This window comes from Chiloscyllium plagiosum, unplaced genomic scaffold (genome assembly GCF_037043375.1).
Source record: "Chiloscyllium plagiosum isolate Xiang-an unplaced genomic scaffold, Cpla_swu_hap1 HiC_scaffold_6, whole genome shotgun sequence".
NCBI classification, from domain to species: domain Eukaryota; kingdom Metazoa; phylum Chordata; class Chondrichthyes; order Orectolobiformes; family Hemiscylliidae; genus Chiloscyllium; species Chiloscyllium plagiosum.
Window position 1 is genome coordinate 29145927 of NW_028270144.1, and position 17549 is coordinate 29163475.

The window sequence follows — 17549 nt, forward strand, 5'->3', positions numbered from 1 at the left end:
TGACCAAGCTTTTGGCCACCTAACCTAATATCTCTTTAAGTGGCTTGGTGTCAAATTTTGCTTGGGATATTTTATTATAATCAGGGCTAAATATCTACAGGGCTGCACAAGTAAATTATCAAAGCATAACTACTTTATGATGAAGCCATTATCCGTGTTAGTGCAAAGATGTGAATAAACCATTAACACTGATGTTCATTACAGAGTAGAACATTTAAAAATATCTTAAATGCAGAAAGCACTTCAAATCATTGCGCTCATTCACGTTAACGTCCTCTTGGGTCTATTCAAACTTCTGATGTTTCATATATTCTAAATTTTTCCTTACTGTAGAAATATTACAATTGCCTGCTTCTTGATCTTCACCAGTGCGCATACTGGTGGCACATTTATCATTCTTTTACGGTAGAATGAACATTTTAAAAAAATGTTTAATGAATGAAACTATAATTTGTCCCATGTCAGTTGAACATTTAACATGCTCTAAAAGTATCATGCAACAATTATCAATGTAATTATCAACTGAATGTGAATTACCAACGTTCCTGCAATCTGTTCTGACCCTCTCAAGAGTTAACTGGATTTGTTACATACAAAAGCAAGTTTATTTAACCTTCATGCCTCCATTCATATTTCAGGTAATTACAAATGCATACATTTAAAGATGTGTACTATAGTTTTTCAATTCACAGCTCAGCTCATATGAAAGTTGAATACAGAAACGCAAAGCACTAACGGAGACATTTTGGGACACATGGAAAACTAAACACTTGTTCATTTTTTTGTCTTTCAGACTGGGGAGAAACAGAACATCCGCTCTCAAAATTTCTTTACTGGGACTCCCTTTACATTTCTGGGTGATGTCAGCATTTTACAGTAAGATGAAAAGTTCTGAATATATTTACAATACATACATTGTACATAAATACAAGAACAACACTTACATAAATGTTAGTAAACATGTCACATACTTATTGCCTGAACTAAATAGTGTACAAAGATCAAGAAAAGGAAAGCTTCTTCAGAAGACTCAAAAATGGGATTTATTCCTAAAGAATAAAACACTGATGTTTAAAAACTATTGCAGGATTTATGCTAGTCCTTTCATAAATCAGCCAATTTGAATCTTTTCTTCGCAAAGGTCACTGGGTGCACTTTAGAATGAAAATTAGAAGCCTTCCAATTTAGTTTTCCCCCACCACTATTTACAGTCTATGTAAAACTATGACTCTCAAAATACTTTGAACTTTCACATATAATACAATATTTAAAATAGATGTCCTAACTAGTACAGTAAAATATCAGGATGGTTTTTGAGAGTTTGGATGTTAATCCCTGTATAAATCTTTTTTTTTCTCTCAACTGAGGCGAATTCAAAGTGCAAGACATTGTGTCTTTGTGGCTTCAAAAGGAGCTGGTAATATTTAAGGACAATATCCATCTTCAAGAAATCATACCTTCATCTTTAAACCTTGGCCTTCACTAGTACTTTTCGTTTTGTTAGTAAATTCAGATATGAGCTTGATGTTTATTTTGTAAAACACAGTTCAGTCAAGGTATTTCATTTCATAGTGTGTGGAATGGGTATTTTCACAAGGTAGGCCACTTGAGGCAACCTATAGAATTTGCAGAGGGAAATAAGGTGTTAAACGTTCATTGCTCTGTCCCTTAAGGTGGTGTTTGTCAGTTTCATGTGAAGGCCAACAGTATACTCCCTGAAGAATCCTGCCCTGTGAGGTGGGAAAGGGTTTAATACTTTTAACTTTATTGACAATTTGTGCAACACAAGAATGAACGCGGCACTGTTAGTACTCCATTTTCACATTTGTACAAACATGTTGCCTTGAAGAGAAGACAAGTAGAAATCAGCTCAGAAGAAAGACGCCTCCGACTCTCATTTCTCTTCTTCACGTGATGTAACGTCACATTAATCGGGTTAGAAGATGCTACTGGCAGGCTTTGACTATCAATAAGAACAGCTCTGCGCTTTGTTTATCAGTCTTTTTTTGACTTTGCTTTTTTTTTCCTAGAAATATTGCTGTCTTAAAGCAGATGAGTGGAATGAACTGTCATCTACTATACACACAATTTTACAAAGTAGATTTGAACTAGTCAAGAAAATATGAATAAACACTCATTTTTAAAAAAAAACTCATGTCACTTCCCCCCAACAGTGAGGCGAAAGAGCTTAATTGTGCCTGTGTCATTTAAGACAGTGATCGCTTAAAGAAGACCTACTAGATGCAAGGAACATTATGATTAGGTGCTGCAATTGAAACCAGCAAAGTGGATCTTAGTTCTTACTTAACTGTTTGTTAAGTAAAAAGGAATCTATTTCATGCACTTCAAATCTGTACAGTAATACACCGTAATATAGAAACTCCTAATAATGACCAACTCTGGAGAGCTGCAGCAAATTCTTCAATGGTAAAATTAAGCAATAATTAATGAAATAACTTCACATTTTTTTCCCATGACCTCTGTTTGCCATCTGCAGAACCTCTTCCTATTTTCATCTTACATTTTATGTTGAGTATTATGTGATCCAATGGACAGTGCCAGTAAACAATAAGTGGGGAGTTCTGTATGGTTAAGATGCTACAGCTGTGAAAGATGCTGTGGCTGTAAACAATCACACCAACAGCATCAATCGAAGGCTAACAAGTAGAGAATCCTTTCCACGTGGAACAGGAATTATGCTATATATTGACCATACTACCATTATTAAAGGCCAATTAAAACACTGTATCTAATCATAAATTTACTTTTGACTAATATTGTGGCCAATGTTATAGCTTTTTTTTATGCTATAGTTCTGCAAGATGCTGTTGCTGATGGAAACAATTAAAATGAAATAAGGATTCTGGCATTTATGATAGCCCATTGAATTCAATTAAAATCTAAGATAGGCTTACAGACTTCGAACAGAATCAATAACCCTTAGCTCAACAAAAATGAAAAAAAAAAATTCTAATTTGTACATCAGATAGTTTGATAATCCATCTCCTGACACCATGTAATACACCTCTATGCAACTGAAAGAAAAGCAAAACTGGATTGATGTAGTTCTTGTGAGAAATGCATAATTCCTGGTGAGTGCAATCATGCAGGTGGCAGGATACTTGGAAAGGCATAAGCACCAAGTTATAGTGCACCATGATGTATAACAAATTACTGAAGCTATAATGCCTCCATTATCCCCTCTTCTCTCTCATCCCATGTCCTACCCATCCCGAGTTTGTTTATGTAGCCCAGTACAGATCACTGCAGCAGTTGTAATTTTTCAACTAGAGGAGGAGTTTTCATTAATTCTGTTGCAGAATAATAACCTGTCCATCATGATCCATGACACAGCACTGGCATATAATTCACTTCATCAACTATGGACTATACTATCCTCCGTGCACTGTTTTTTAGGGCATGAGTATGGAATAGAGGAAAATATCATCAAGTCTTTATCCTCGCTTGTTTCTTACCATTTTTCAAAAGTAGTCTCTACAATGGGTAGAGCTTTCTGAATGAATATAAAAGCAAGTGGAATAGAAACAATGGGTAAATTAAATTCAGCACTAAATACCGGCCTGCTAGGTTTATCCAGTAGTTGAAGAATCCTAGTAATGTTAAATTGATTTAAAATGAGAACTTTTTCTAAAAAATGCAGCAACTCATTGTGAATAGCCTTGGACAAGATCACAGGCCAAACTGAAATCATCAAAATTGCCAAATCACTGACGGTTAGTTTTGACTGTCAGCAATGGGAAAGATTAGAGTGCTTTTTAACTTGTTCTCCTTTTGGATGATTGGAGATGTCTCCTCAATTGATACACTTCATAATTCAGCCCAGCTGAATCCTGGGGATTTGGAGGAGATCCTGCTCCGTTGCCCCACTGTTTTTGAAATCACTTTCAAACAAGCATGTGTCTCCGACGATGCAGTGCCAGGTGATCTGAACGTGAGAAACTACGGTCACAGTCTGCACACTTGAAGGGTTTCACTCCTGTGTGCTTGCGGTAGTGCCTTGTCAGCTCATCTGAACGAGCAAATTTCCACGTACAGCCTTCCCATGTGCATTTATATGGTTTTTCACCTAAAATTAAGCATACATAAGTCAAGTTAAAATTACTTCTAGTAATGACTATATCTATAATCTTGAAAATATCTTTAAAAAACACAATTTGATTAAATCACGTCACTTCTGAAGTCCATGTCTCTGCAAAGTGATAATCATTTCATTAGTTCTAATATTGAAATCATGATTAGAATATATCACAGAAGAACAATATATTGAATCACATTGCATAGAGAGAAACCATTTGGATCTGCAGCTCTTTAAAGCAGTGTTCTAATCAGTCCCACTGAGCTGCCCTTTGCCCAGACCTCCCCACCTTCTTTACCTCCAAATATTGATCCATTCTCTCATTATTGAAATTTTAGAATTGCAGAATGATTAGAACCCCAAATCAGGATCATTTTGCCCATTGACAGCTGTTGCAAGAGAAAGTCAACACATGTCACTCGCCTTCTTCTTCCCCATATTCCTGAAAATATTCCTTTTCAGGTTCTAAGCCAATTCTTTTTTGAAAGCTACGACTGAATCTACCTCCGCCACTTTGTCACTTCTTGTATTCCCGATCCTAACCATTCCCTGCATAATAAAAGTTTTTTTCCTCGTATTTCCATTGCTTCTTTCTTGCCAATCATTTAAAATCCGGGCCATCTATTTCTGTCCTTCCACCAACAGGAACAATCTCTCCCGACCTATTCTGTCCAAAACCCTCAACATGGATGTTAAACATATCTCTCAAGCTTTTTAAAATCAAATACTTCCACTATCTTTTCAGGAAGCTCTTCCAAATGATAACAAATTCATAAGATAAGAGCATTAGAAGTCCACAGGCCTATCCTAGATTTTTAATTAAATGCTTCAAAAAGGTATCTCCCTCTTTTGATTCTTTTGCCAATGATCTTCAACCTTTGTCGGTTGGTTATTGATTCTACATAATGAAACTAACACTTAATGTGCCAAAGGCCTGCCAATTAATTGACCACCAAATAGTGCTACAATTCTTAATTCAGAACAAGAAGCTGGTGAACATTGATTCTCAAACGTTTTGCTTCTGAGGGCCACCACCCACTATGTTATAAACATTCCATGGAGCCCCTGTAACCAACACAACACAACAGAACATGACACAACCCAAAGATTTCACTTGTTGCTGGATGTAGGGAGTGAAACACATGCGGCTGAATGATCTCAACTACAGTGATAAAGAAATCCATGAGCTGCTTATTTTCGTCGGAGGTCAGGGTGAGGAAGACACTCAAGATGAATTTAAGATTGATGGAGTGTTTGGTTTATAAACCATAAGCTATTTTTATTTCATGAAGTGAAAGAAGACAATACTTATGAATATATTATGCGGTTATATAGCTACCTCATGTCTTTTTACCTGCCATTATTTGCTAATTTATCTTGTCCCTCATTCTTCATCTCCATTGATTCAGTTTGGCACCACTTTTAGTGAGTCTATGAATCAGTACTGCCATCTCTTCAGTGCTTAAGACATTTTGCTCACTTGACTGTTTAGATGAGGTTAACAACAGTCAATCACTTCATCTACATTTGTCTTTTAATATTTAGCCAGAAACTGAAAGTTGAGCTGTGTGAGCAGTTCTTTTTCCTTCCTCCCTGTTCTTGTAAACTCCTGAACTGCTTTGGAACAGTGGTCTGTGCGTTCTGCCATTTGTAAATTTTACTGTTATCCCTGACTCAGGCCGAATCCTCTGTAATGCTTTTACTTCAAGGAAATTTGATATCAGTCTGAGCAGCTTTAAAGGGCTGGATTTTCTTAAACCTACACCGAGAAAGTCAGGGATGAATTTTGACCTGCTTGGATCTCAGGTAAGTGTGTTCCTTTTGTATCTGACCATAGTTGAATGATCTTTAACAGCAAGAGGGAACTCATTGGTGTGGAGGAATGAAATGCAATGCTGCTGACTGGAAAAGGGGCACTGACGCAGTACTGGAAGAGGATGGAATTACTTTGAAAGGAGACAAGAATTCTAAAGATTGCACAATTAAGCAATTTGACTGGAGGCCTCTGACATGATCAGTAATGTAAATGCTTAGTGGGAGTCACACTCTAGCATTTACAAGGAGCTAGGCAGCAAATGCTCAGCTGGTTAAGGTTAGCGTTAGAACTAACCCTAGTCTGGGCAGTAGGGCTAGGGAAGCAAGATGGGGCGGGGGCAGGAAGTGGGAGCTAGAAGACAGGAAGTGCCAATGGTCTCTCCACCCAGGTATTCCCATTCTCTGATACTGTGCATCCAATTTAGAGAAGGATTACAGAGTATGATTGAGCCATGATGCTCTAAGTTTCACACCTGATATTGCTGAAGTGAAGACCAAAGAAAAAGGAACAGGAGTGGGCCATTTGGCCCCTCGAGCCTGCTCTGCCATTCAGCAGGATCACGGCTCGTGTCTGACACACCTCGTGTCTGCTTTCCTGCTCTTTCCCAGTAATCTGTGATTTTCCCTACTCATCAAGAATTTAGTTACCTCAACCTCGAATATACAAAAGGAGTCTGCCCCAAAGCTCTCAGTGGCAAGGAGTTCCAAAGGCACCAAAGCCTCCAAGAGAAGAAATTCCTCCTCGTCTCATTGTTCTATTGACATCCTTATTTCTGAGCTTGTACCCTCTAGTCCGAGACTTCCCCGAGGGGAAACATTCTTTCAGGCATTGGCCCTGTCGAGTCCCTTAAGAATCCTAAATATTTCAATGAGATCAGCTTTCATTCTTCTAAATTCCAATGAGCAGTTTCTGAAACTGTTTTGCTCATAAGACAATTCCTCCATACCACGGATCATCCTAGTGAACATTCATGAACTACTTCCAATTAATGGAGGTTTTAAACTAATGTGGCAGGGGCCTAGGAACCAGAAGAGAAAACAAGTAGGAAGCGAGGTGGAGACTGGAGACTGTAAGAATTATGAAGATGGCATTAATACAGGGAAGAGTAGGCAGGGAGCAGATGAGTGCAAAAGAACTGGTGGCCTGAAATGCATCTACTTTAATGCAAGGAGTATAGTGGGTAAGGCAGATGAACTTAGGGCTTGGATTGGTGCCTGGGAGTATGACGTTATTGCAATCACAAAGACTTGGTTGAAGGAAGGGCATGATGATTGGCAACTAAATGTTCCAGGATATAGACACTTCAGACAGGACAGGGAGGTAAAAGTGGGGGTGGAGTTGCATTGCTGGTCAGGGACAATATCACGGCTGTGCTAAAGGAGGACACTATGGAGGTCTTGGTTAGTGAGGGTGAAGCTGAGAAATAAGAAGGATGCAGTTACATTGTTGGGGCTGTATTACAGGTCTCCCAACCGTGAGCGTGAGGTAGAAGAACAAATAGGTAAACAGATTATGGAAAGATGTAGAGGGAATAGGGTAGTGGTGATGGGAGATTTTAATTTTCCCAACATTGACTGGGATACACTTAGCGTCAGAGGTCTGGATGGAGTAGAATTTGTAAGAAGTGTCCAGGAGAGTTTTCTAGAGCAGTATGTCAATAGCCTGACGAGGGAAGGGGCCATATTGGACCTGGTACTGGGGAACGAGCCAGAAGTTGCGGTGGGGGATTTCTTTGGGAACAGTGTCCGCAATTCTGTAAGTTTTAGAATACTTGTAGATAAAGAAGAGAGTGGTCCTAAGGGAAGAATGGTGAACTGGGCCAAGGCCAATTATATAAAAATTAGGCAGGAGTTGGGAAATGTGGATTAGACACAGCTATTTGAAGGGAAGTCCACATTTGAGATGTGGGAGGCTTTCAAATATAGGTTAAAGATAGTGCAGGATAGACATGTCCCATTGAAGGCAAAGGACAGGAAGGGCAAGATTCGTGAACCATGGATGACAGGAGAAATTGTACGACTAGCCAAGAGGAAAAGGCAAGCATACATAAGGTCTAGGCAGTTAAGAACAGAACTGGCCCTGGAGGAATATCGGGAGAGTAGGACAAGTCTTAAACAAGGAATCAAGCGGGCTAAAAGGGGTCATGAAATAGCTTTAGCTAGCAGAATTAAGGAGAATCCCAAAGCATTTTATTCTTATATAAGAAGCAAGCGAGTAACTAGAGAAAGGATTGGTCTGCTAAAGGATAACGAAGGAAGGCTGTGTGTCGAACCTGAGAGAATGGGTGAGATTCTGAATGATTACTTTGCATCAGTATTCACTGAGGAGAGAAACATGGTGAATCTTGAAATTAGAGATAGAAGTTTGATTAGTCTGGATCACATTGACATAAGTAGGGAAGATGTGTTGGGTAGGCTAGAGGTTATTAAGGTGGACAAATCCCCAGGACCGCATGGGATCTATTCCAGGCTGCTGAGGGAGGCGAGAGAGGGAATAGCTGGGGCCCTGACAGATATTTTTGTGGCATCCTTAAATACAGGTGAGGTGCCGGAGGACTGGAGGGTTGCTCATGTTGTACCCCCGTAAAAATAGGAATATTCCGGGTAACTACAGACTAGTGAGCCTGACATAGGTGGTGGGGAAGATGCCGGAGAGGGTACTGAGGGATAGGATCTATTTATATTTAGAAAAGAATGGGCGTATCAGTGATAGGTAACATGGTTTTATGCGGGGGAGATCGTGCCTTACCAACTTAATAGAGTTCTTCGAGGAAGTGACCAAGTTGATAGATGAAGGCAGGGCTGCTGATGTTATATACATGGACTTTAGTAAGGCATTTGATAAGGTTCTCCAGGGTAGACTAATGGAGAAAGTGAAGTCACAAGGTGTGCAGGGTGTTCTAGCTAGGTGGATAAAGAGCTGGTTGAGCAACAGGAGACAGAGAGTAGTAGTTAAAGGGAGTTTCTCGAAATGGAGAAAGGTGACCACTGGTGTTCCACAGGGGTCAGTGTTGGGGCCATTGTTGTTTGTAATATACCTAAGTGATCTAGAAGAGGGCACTGTTGGTATGATCAGCAAGTTTGCAGATGATGCAAAGATTGGTGGAGTAGCAGAAAGCATAAGGGACTGTCAGAGAATACAGGAGGATATAGATAGACTGGAGTGTTGGTTGGAAAAGTGGCAGATGGTTTTCAATCCAGACAAATGTGAGATGATGCATTTAGGCAAGATTAATTCTAGAGCGAATTATACAATGAACAGAAGAGCCTTGGGAAAAGTTGATGGGCAAAGAGATCTGGGAGTGCAGGTCCATTGTACCCTGAAGGTTGCTGTACAGGTGGATAGAGTGATCAAGAAGGCATATAGTATGCTTGCCTTCATTGGACGGGGTATTGAGTATAAGAGCTGGCAAGTCATGTTAAAAGTGTACAAGACATTGGTTCAGCCGCATTTAGAATAATTGTGTACAGTTCTGGTCGCCACATTACCAAAAGGATGTGGACACTTTGGAAAGGGTGCAGAGAAGGTTTACGAAGACGTTGTCTGGTATGGAAGGTGCTAGCTATGAAGAGAGGTTGAGTAGGTTAGGTTTATTTTCATAAGAAAAAATGAGATTGAGGGAGGACCTGATTGAGGTTTACGAAATCATGAAGGGTATAGACAGGGTGGATAGAGACAAGCTTTTTCCCAGGGTGAAGGATTCAATAACCAGAGGTCACGCTTTCAAGGTGAGAGGTGGAAAGTTTAAGGGGGATACACGCGGCAAGTACTTTACACAGAGCGTGGTAGGTGCCTGGAACGCGTTGCCAGCAGAGGTGCTGGAGGCAGGCACGGTAGATTCATTTAAGAAGTGTCTGGACAGATGCATGAGTAAGTGGGGAGCAGAGGGATACAGATGCATAGGAATTGACTGACAGGTTTAGACAGTACATTTGGATCGGCTCAGGCTTGGAGGGCCGAAGGGCCTGTTCCTGGGCTGTAAATTTTCTTTGTTCTTTGTTCGAAATAAATCTTTTCTTAAATAAGGGGACTAAAGCTGCTCCAGATTGGTCCCACAAGCACCTCGTCCAATCACAATATGTCTTCCCCACTCTTATATTCCAATCCCCTTGAAATAAAGGCCAATATTCCATTTCCATTCCTCACTACCTGCTCCACCTGTGTGCTAGCTTTCTGCTTTTGGTGTACATATACCCCCACGTCCCTTTGTGTTGCAATGTTTCGGAGTTTTCCTCCATTTATGTACAATTATTCTTTGTCCTCTCTTCCAAAGAGGAATAACTTCACATCTTCCCACACTGAACTCTATTTGCCCACATAATTAACCTGTTAATATCTCTCAAAACTGTCTGTATTCCTCCCACTGCCTGCCTTGCCACCTATTTCTGTGTCATCTACAAATTTGGCTACATTACGTTTTCTTCCGTCCTCCAAGTCATTAATATATATTGTAAACAGTTGTGGTCCCAGCATGAATCTCTGCAGAATTCCACTGCTTAGAGATGACTGGAGCCTGAAAAAAGACCCCCCCCCCCCCTTATCTCTACTGACTGTTTCCTGCCCATTAGCCAATTCTCTATCTGTGCCAAGATACCATCTCCAACACCATGAGCTCTGATCTTATGACTTAACCTTTTGTGAAGTACCTTGTTAAATGCCTTCTGGAAGTCCAAATCTCAGTATCCCATTCCTGCCGTCTCCCACACTTCTTGATCCCTTTAGCCGCAAGGGCCATGTCCAGCTGTCTCTTGAATATATCTAATGAACTGGCCCCAATAGCTTCCTGTGGGAGAGAATTCCATGGGCTCACTAGTCTCTGAGTGAAGGAATTTGTCCTCATCTCAGTCCTGAATGGCTTACCCCACATTCTTCGATTGTGACCCCTTATTCTGGAATTCCCCAATGCTGGGAACATTCTTCCCGCATAAATTAGTCAAACATGATGTCTTGTGAGTTCCTATCACACATACAACACTGTTTAACCTAGATCCCTGTGCGTAAGTTAAACTTTTTTTGTGTTGCCTAAGCTGAACTTTAAAACCTACAATGCTGTGTTAGTGTCAAATTTAGTTTGCAAAAGGATTACCTACTGAGGCAGCTCGCAGTATTGGTTTTCTACAATTGACCTGCAATCTCAATTAAGGTTCCACCATAGTTGCCAAATACAAATCAATTGGAGGCTAGTATGAAAACCTAAGACAAGTTCGCTTCACAGAAGTGAGTCCATAATGAAAACAGAAATTGCTGGAAAAACTCAAAAAGGTCTGGCAGCATCTGTGGAGAGAAAGCAGAATTAATATTTTGGGTCCAATGATCCTTCCTCAGAAATTCAGGTCACTGGACCTGAAACATTAACTCTGCTTTCTTTCCACAGATCCATTCTGGGCCTCCTCAATTGCCTACACAAGGCCACCCACAGACTGGAGGAGGAACACCTCATCTTCCGCCTCTGGAGCCTACAACCACACAGCATGAATACTGAATTCACCAGCTTCCAAATCTCAACTGCCCCCTACTCATCCCAGATCCAACCCTCTAACTCAGACCAGCCCTCTTGACCTGACCTACCTTTCCATCTTCCTTCCCACTTATCAGCTCTACACTTCCCACTGACCTATCACCATCACCTCCTACCTTCACCCACCTATTGCCTTCCCACCCACCTTTCTCCTAGCTCCACTGCCCCTTCCCTGAAACATCAACTCTCCTGCTCCTCAGATGCTGCCTGACCTGCTGTACTTTTTCCAGCGCCACAATTTTCGACTCTGACTTTCCAGTATTTGCAGTCCTCACTTTCTCCTACCTCCACAAATGCTGCCAACCTGCTAAGCTTTTCCAGCAATTTCTGTTTTTGTTTCTGATTTCCAGCATCCGCAGTTCTTTGTTTGCTTTTCATAAAGGTTATGTTGATTGTGTTGATAGTAAATTATATCTTTGTTGTTTTCCATAATGAAGGAGCTTCAGGAAATTGGTTGTATTTATTGTGAAAACTGTACAGAGTCCATCTATTTTTGGGTAAATAAATTAGTTTGTGGTTTGCTACCAAATCTTGTCTTGAAGTCAGATATCTTGGTGAAGACACATGATACGTTACAGTCAAAAGATATCTCTCTTTCCTGATCTTCCCCTCTCTGATACCTGCCTTCATGCTGTCAGCTGAGATTTTTCTATGAACTTCCCCAGAATTCTTTTAAGATGTTTCTGACAATCTAGGTTTTTGATTCACCAGTACTAATATCTTGTGTGTCCTGGTATCAAATTTTGATTATTGATGCTTCTGTGAAGTGTTTTGGAATGCTTCACCATGTTAAGTATCCTGTAAAAATGTTTATTGTTAGTATTATTATTGGGCTCTCCTATCATTTAGTTAGATTTGGACAGTAGAAGGTGCACTCTGAATTATAGAGGAGGTAAAAGCCTCCAACAGAGCAACTTAATCTACACAAATGGAAGGTAATCTACACGAATACCTGGCACTCAAAACAAAACTGATGGTTTAAGCAGTCCGTGCAGTAATCTAAGGCTGATGAGTTCATTAATGCCATCCCACTATCTTAGTCTTTACTGTCTGAGAATTTGAGATTTTCCCTGTAGCCTGTCAAACAATGCCACACCAGCATGAAACATGGCTGGATTTCTTATAAATGTCAAAAATATATTTGCATTTTATGTCTTCTGTGTACATTTGTTTAATTTAATGTAAAGTCATACTGAATCAGTGAAAATCACTATAGCAAAAGAAGCTATAAGCAACAACTAAACAAACAGAATGGTACAGAAGGAGACCAAATTAATCCCTTGCATTTCAGTGGGCCTAAATATAATTTCCCCTGTTAAATGTCTGTACGAGTATCCAAATTACTTCCTTTCATTTCAGGGCCGTGATGTGAAGTCAGTCCAAATGCTGATTTATTGATTTTGCTTGACAAACCAGCTCAGGATTCCCATTAACTAGAAAGAAAATTGTATTGCCAGAAGTGTGAACAGTAGAATTGCAATTGTCAGCATGTAAGAGGCCTTGTTGTAGGGCAATGTGAATCCCAACTGTTACAGCATTTACATTACTGGGTTTATCCTGAGGTTAACTCCAAACAAGACAGTGTTAGTTTTACAGAGGGACATACTTCTCTAACATCTTATCACTTCTCTTATTATTTATCTCAGAGCCATTTGCTTGTCATGAATGCTTTGAATTAACGGACTAGATGGTAAATGTAAGAATTATTGTGCACAAGCAAATATTAGATCTGTTTGTTTTTCATTAGAAATGGTAATAGAGAATATTAGCCAAAACACTTACAACTCCCTGCTCTTCTTCCCATTAGTGTCGTCTGACCTTTCCATGTCAACCTAAATTTGAACAGATTTAAATAGTCTGTTTGAGGATGCAGCAGATTTTGAACTCTAGGTCAGGAGTGGAGTTTGAACCCTCAAAATTTTAGCTCATAGCTAAGAAACCTACAACTGTACGAAAATATCAAAATGTTGCAACTTACAGGTGCAATTGAAAATTTCTCTGGGTGTGTAATTTCTTTTCTGCGTGATAGGTTGCAGGGAAGTGTCTTGTATGAGAAGATTAAACTCTCTGACTACCAGGTATTACAGTTTGAATCTTTACGTTCAGCTAAAAGACTGTGGGCTCAGTTCTTACTAAAGGATGCTCCTACAGCTCCTACACTAAGATAGTGCAAGGAAGTCTGAACACAAAATAGAGATTTCAATAATCTATGATATGGACTGGGGTGGACAAAGTTAAAAATCACACAACACGAGGTTATAGTCCAACAGGTTTATTTGGAAGCACTAGCTTTCAAAGCGCTGCTCCTTCATCAGGTAGTTGTGGAGCAGGACCATAAGACACAGAATTTATAGCAAAAGGTTACAGTATCATGCAACTGAAATGATATATTGAACAAACCTAGATTGTTGATAAGTCTTTCATCTCTTAGAATGGGTTACAGGTTTCAGTTCATTAGTATGTAAATCCCAGAACTTCTTTTAAGTCACATTCTCGAGATAACTTAAGGTTTTATAAAAAAAGTGACATGTCAGCTCAGACAATGCATTAAAGGTGTGAGGTTAGAGTCTGTCTGTATACCAAACTTGAGTCAGACTGGTTCTATTACCCAAGATGAATTTATAAAATACTAAATGAATTGACTGTGCCTGCAGGTTGTGCACCTTTTGAGCAAAATAGAATGCATCTGCAAATAAAATTCTGCAAATACAAATTCACCCCATAGACTTTTATGTGTGTGCGCATGCAGGAGGGGGAGGGAGAGAGAGAGAGAGAGAGAGAGTGAGAGAGAGAGAGAGAGTCATAGAGATGTACAGCATGGAAACAGACCCTTCGGTCCAACCCATCCATGCCGACCAGATATCCCAACCCAATCTAGTCCCACCTGCCAACACCAGGCCCATAGCCCTCCAAACCCTTCCTATTCATTTACCCATCCAAATGCCTCTTAAATGTTGCAATTGAGAGAGAGAGAGAGATAGAGAGAGAGAATATGTCTGTGTGAGTGAGTGAGTGGGTTCGATGCAAACTGCCCAGTCTTCAGGATAATATCAACCACAACACTGTACAGCCCTGTCAGGGCAACCACTGCAAGACGTGTCAGAGTGTTGACACGGATACCACCATTAACCATGAGGACACTACTCACATGGAAATGACAGGTACTCTTGTGACTCAGTCAATGTTGTCTATCTCATACGCTGCAGGCAAGGATGCCCTGACATGGTATATTGGTGAGACCAAGCAGATGCAGTGACAATGGATGAATGGACACCGTACAACAATCACCAGGCAGGGGTGTTCCCTCCCAGTTGGGGCAAACTTCAACGGTCAGGGACATCCGGCCTCGGACCTTCAGGTGACAATACTCCAAGCTGGACTTCAGGACAGGCAACAATGCAAAGTGGCTTTGAGCAGAAGCTGATAGCCAAGTTTGGTACCCATGAGGATGGCCTCAACCGGAACCTTGGGTTCATGTCACACTACAGGTGAACCCCACTACACTGTACACACAGACACACATTCATGCAGGCTCTCTCTCATACACACGCACATACACCCTCCACACGCACACATGCATCCTCTCACAGGCTTATACCCCATCATACACATACACACAATTTACCAAGCTTACACACACATGAACACACACTCTCTTATGTGCATTCACACACACATACTCACATGCACAACTCAGTCACTCTCTCCTGCATATACACACACACACACACATATAAGTCTATGGGGTGAATTTGTATTTGCAGAATTATATTTGCAGAAACATTCTATTTTGCTCAAAAAATGTACAATCTGCAGGCAGTCAATCCATGTAATATTTTGTAAATTCCACTTTGGAAACAGAGCCAGCCTGACTCAAGATTAGAATACAGACAGACTCTAACCCCAAACCTTTAGTGCATTGTCTGAGCTGAGACGTTACCTTTTTTGATCAAACCTTAAATTATCTTGAGAATGTGACTTAAATTCTGGGATTTACACATTAATGAACCAAACCTGCAACCCATTCTAAAAGATGAAAACTTAACAACAATCTAGGTTTGTTCAATACATCATTTCAGTTGCATGACACTGTAATCTTTTGCTATAAATTCTGCGTCTTACGGTTCTGCACCACAATTACCTGGTGAAGGAGCAGTGCTCCGAAAGCTAGTGCTTCCAAATAAACCTGTTGAACTATAACCTGGTGTTGTGTGATTTTTAACTTTCAATAATCTATTTACTGTAAACTCAACAGACCTTACTACTGTGACTCATAGTACCATAATCCTTGCCGAGAGGGTGAACGAAAATTAAGTGATCAAACTAAATAGCCTTTGAGTGAGCTAGCAATAAATTTGCATATATATTAATGTTAACTCTTCCAAATTAATCTGGCAAAATACACATTTGAAATGCTAATGATTCCTGGAAACATTAGTGCTGTGAGAGTTAATCAGTAAATGAAACATTCTTTGTCATATTTGGTTTGTTGGCAAAGAAGGTGGGGATAACAAGGGGAGGGGCAATGTGAGGAAACCTTTTGCAATGTGTGACTGTGTCTGAAGTTCAGGGATTCAGGAAGAATGTGGCACAGTCAGATCAAGAAGTCCTCAATAAGGAAACTGCATCAACTTAATTAAAACCTGACAAACAAACAGTAGAGGAAAATTGCTTGAACCTTGTCGATCAGAATTATTCCACCCAAAGGCAAAAAAGAATTATTTTCAGACCAATCATAGCTTCCCCGTGTGAAGTCTGTAAGACAATTTATCCAAATGAAATTTTGCTAAAAATATGCAAGACGGGCATATTTTCCAATTCTAGGAAATGATTTAACGATAATTCTTATCAAGTCTTTGCTTTTAAAATACGTATTCATTACAAAAGCAAAATCTATGAGTTTGATTTCAATCTATCACCAGGTGTAAGATTTGGGTTTGCGTGTTTCGGAGGTGGTGGCACCTTGGTCACATTCCAGTTTTAAGTCCTGTGGTGTTTCCAACTTTGTTCAAATCTACTCTCTGAAACATATGATCTCTCTCTCCTCTCACTACCCAGCCTTCAAAAGACCACCAATAGTCAGCTGCCATGTGGCTAAATGAGTCGTTCCTTCAGAGAACTGTACAATTAGAAACTGGAAAGAAACAGATTCCTCATTATGTAATTGGATCATTTTTGACTTGTCAGCCAAACAGTGCCCAATATTTTCACATCTAAGCAACAAAAATGCTCCAAGAAGGTTGAAAGTAAAAACACTCTTTAGAATGCCCTTCACTGTTCTCTTGGCTTTTTTGCAGCAGCCACCTTGAGATTAATCTTGAACAGCAGTAAACTTCAGAGAAATCCAGGAGGATTGGCAATACCGGTCTCTGCATCCAAAATTCTTCCCTCATGCTGAAACCAACCATGTGTAGAAGCCTTGGCAGTGACAGTGATATAGTCATGGAATGCCACATTTCTCTCAGGAATAGCAAAATTGAAAAGATGTTTTCGTGTATGAAATAATTCATAATTCATTCACTGATGTCTCTTCCTTATTTTTTAATTCCTGAAGTTCATGATTCAGGCTGAGGTATGAATTTCCATGGCTTGCTGCTTGTCTTTTACTTCCAAAAAGCTACTTCTTGAGTGGCTGATGATTGTAACCACTGGTGGAGCAGAGACTTCAGGAGTCACTAGATAGTTTCAAGTGATATGACACATTGATCATTCCCCTTCCTAACAACAGGCATACAATGCCAATTTAGTTCTGCGTTTCCTGCACTCCTTCACTCAATCATCCTCGAGGTTACTGAGGATGCCCAACTCACTATAGCTGAATGATTGAATCAGAATTTGTGGGCGGCACGGTGGTACAGTGGTTAGCACTGCTGCCTCACAGCGCCAGAGACCCGGGTTTAATTCCCGCCTCAGGCAACTGACTGTGTGGAGTTTGCACGTTCTCCCCGTGTCTGCGTGGGTTTCCTCCGGGTGCTCCGGTTTCCTCCCACAGTCCAAAGATGTGCAGGTCAGGTGAATTGGCCATGCTAAATTGCCCGTAGTGTCAGATAAGGGGTAAATGTAGGGGAATGGGTGGGTTGCGCTTCGGCGGGGTGGTGTGGACTTGTTGGGCCGAAGGG

The 17549-nt window shown here is 40.3% G+C and overlaps 1 protein-coding gene across 2 annotated transcripts in view; it reads right to left on the reverse strand.

The window, feature by feature from the left end:
* Positions 1–255: 255 nt before the first annotated feature.
* The window catches only part of klf12b (Kruppel like factor 12b), a 283688-nt gene continuing 266394 nt past the window's right edge, over positions 256–17549 (reverse strand). For both annotated transcript variants that reach the window (XM_087987944.1, XM_043691384.2), the window contains exon 7: positions 256–4087. In XM_087987944.1, coding sequence (XP_087844070.1) covers positions 3906–4087 — 182 coding nt within the window. In that variant the 3' untranslated portion in view covers positions 256–3905. The remainder of the gene's footprint in view (positions 4088–17549) is intronic.